This window comes from Sphaeroforma arctica (genome assembly GCF_001186125.1).
Source record: "Sphaeroforma arctica JP610 unplaced genomic scaffold supercont1.1, whole genome shotgun sequence".
Taxonomy (NCBI): domain Eukaryota; class Ichthyosporea; order Ichthyophonida; genus Sphaeroforma; species Sphaeroforma arctica.
In genome coordinates, this window is record NW_014040557.1 from 149,911 (window position 1) to 152,482 (window position 2,572).

Sequence of the window (2,572 nt, forward strand, 5' to 3'; positions counted from 1 at the left end):
ACATGCATAGCTCATATATACAAGACCGCACCTTTTTGTTAGAATCTGGTCGTTGGATGATACCGACACCCTCAACAGACATTGAGAACAGCAGACCGCGAGAGAAACTGGCAGAAGGCATGGGGAAGAATTAGTAAAGTAAAGTACATGATTGGGGTGACAATTTCCCCCTCCATCTACAGCTTGAGATCGTGTATAAACATATAAAACTGCAGGTGGAAAACATAATCACATACTGCATGTCTTGATCCCTGTATACATGCAGGATGCATGGACTCAAAAGTACGTGCACATATCCTCTATCTAGGCATGGCGCCTAAGTATATAGGTATAGCGAGTCACATTGCTCAGCGTGCAAAAACATGACTGGGACAGTCGATATGACAATGGGCATCTTAGCAGTCCATCTGAGCTCCCACTAAAATCCGCTCTCTGCAATACTAACTACAATGATGTGCCCCCTCCATGTAAAACCTGGACTGGGAATCATTGCGGCGAAAGCCGATAGCCACTAGCCAGTTCCCAAAGTGGATGCCCACCTGACACAAAATAAGGAAACAGTTTCTATAACCATGGCTACTACGTACGTGTATACGTCAAACCAACTGCATGCATGGTAGACATACATGCTTGATGTGACTAACGTCTAACTCCGTGTGCGTTAGCATTCGCGCAATCGTAGTCCACAGAAAGCTAACAACACCTGATAATCCCTAAACCTTAACACTACACCCATGAGCGCCTGCAACACCGTCCCTCATGCATTCCCATGTAACGGCTCCACGCAAAGGAACTGTACGTACCCAACCTACCTGTATGTAACTACGGGAGAGATGTTCATGATCGCGATGTCTCCCTCGAGTGTCCGTCCGTGTGGTCCAATAGCACAGCCAATCTCTCCACCCAGCGTGACGTTGCCGCGTGCAAAGGCCTGGAAATGGATGGGACATGGATGGTAGGTATGAAACCAATACGGTTGAGCCCTAACTGATTTCGATTGCTAATACTCGTCGCACCAACCCGGTATATGTCGTGGTATATACGGCATTTGCGGCCTACTGGGAGTGTGTGCTGGTGACAGACTCATCATATTCACTGCAGCGGTCAATACAGTACTATCCGTTCTGCAATAAGACAACAGTAGTGCACCTCAACACAGTGCAAGCTATGCACTGATGAAGCAACCTATACCTCATGTGTATGGTAGCCGCGCCGGCCCGCAGTCACTGATACATACTTAAATAACACACTTTATACACACACACAAGAGGTTCTGTGCACAACAATCAAACTCGTATGTTCACGTATGTCAGAGCATGCCTTCGTGCGACATCATCACTGATCATCCACGAAATGCGTATACTCCAAAGATTAAAAAATATGCTTCAAGTAGTCGACTGGGATAACAGGACTGTATATACTGTGCTGCGGCATGTCTACGATATATCAGCCATATTTGACCCCGTACGCGCGCTAACTATAAACCTGTAGAACATACCTTTACTGCGTTGTCTGTTGTCAGAATCATTACCAGATCAATCGCAGCTATTCCTAACTGGAAACCAAATAATCCACCGGCGAGTCCAAAACCTATATATAAATCAATTTATTGTCATTCAGTGAGACAAATCACTCGAGTGTGCACGTGTGCGCATATCATCAAGCAGATCTTAAGTTGTTCGTGATCTTTAAATAGTCACAACACATATGTACATTTATCTATGTCAAAGTTAAGTGGCGGACGATTGAATATACACCGGGTTCAGAGCAGTGAACCGCGACACACCTATCGGATCGCTCCATTCGTCTGTTTTCGGATCATGTTTCAAAACAACGCCGGAGCCACCTCTGTCACGAAGAATTATATTTAGCATATCAATGATTGGTTAGTGGACTGATGACAAGTCAACCTACAGGCGAGGCGTGGCTGGTCGCACTTTTTAAGGAGAAATAAACGCCAATCTAAGCTCTGGACCAACAAAAACACTTAACAGAATCAGCGCAAAGACGGGCTGGCACACTAGCAGACAAACGCGGAGGCTTCTCTGATACACGAACCTCGCTATAGATAAATCACTTACTTAACACCACCTAGTAGGATACTCATCTGCGCCAGGGTTGCGATGGCAACGCCCTTGCAGCTTCTGAACAGCTTAGGTGGGATCGTATTCAGCACGGACTTGACCTTGCTCTTCGTGTCTTTCACACTCCCGGACTATAATAAATAACCAAATATTGTGATGCATCTGCTTAGTGTGTGCACATAATCACTTAAGGAAAAGACATCCACGCATAGGGGAGAATTTGAAGTGTGTACAGGGTGATGATATAGGTATCCATATACATATGCCAGTGTGATAACAGCGGTATTGTATTTATAAATATACATATATATATATCTATATATCTATATATCTATATATATATATCTATCTATATATATATATCTATCTATATATATATATATACTACATATATATATATATATATATATATATATATATATATATTATTATAGTAGTAGTACGTATACTAACTAACTAACTAACTAACTAACTAACTAACTAACTAA

General features: G+C 42.9%; 1 protein-coding gene across 1 annotated transcript in view; it reads right to left on the reverse strand.

Moving 5' to 3' along the window:
- The window catches only part of SARC_00018 (hypothetical protein), a gene marked incomplete at both ends in the record, with an annotated part of 7,108 nt that overhangs the window by 2,567 nt on the left and 1,969 nt on the right, over positions 1 to 2,572 (reverse strand). The window contains 5 exons of the mRNA XM_014306311.1: positions 32 to 107; positions 813 to 931; positions 1,499 to 1,590; positions 1,787 to 1,848; positions 2,082 to 2,215. Coding sequence (XP_014161786.1) covers positions 32 to 107; positions 813 to 931; positions 1,499 to 1,590; positions 1,787 to 1,848; positions 2,082 to 2,215 — 483 coding nt within the window. The remainder of the gene's footprint in view (positions 1 to 31; positions 108 to 812; positions 932 to 1,498; positions 1,591 to 1,786; positions 1,849 to 2,081; positions 2,216 to 2,572) is intronic.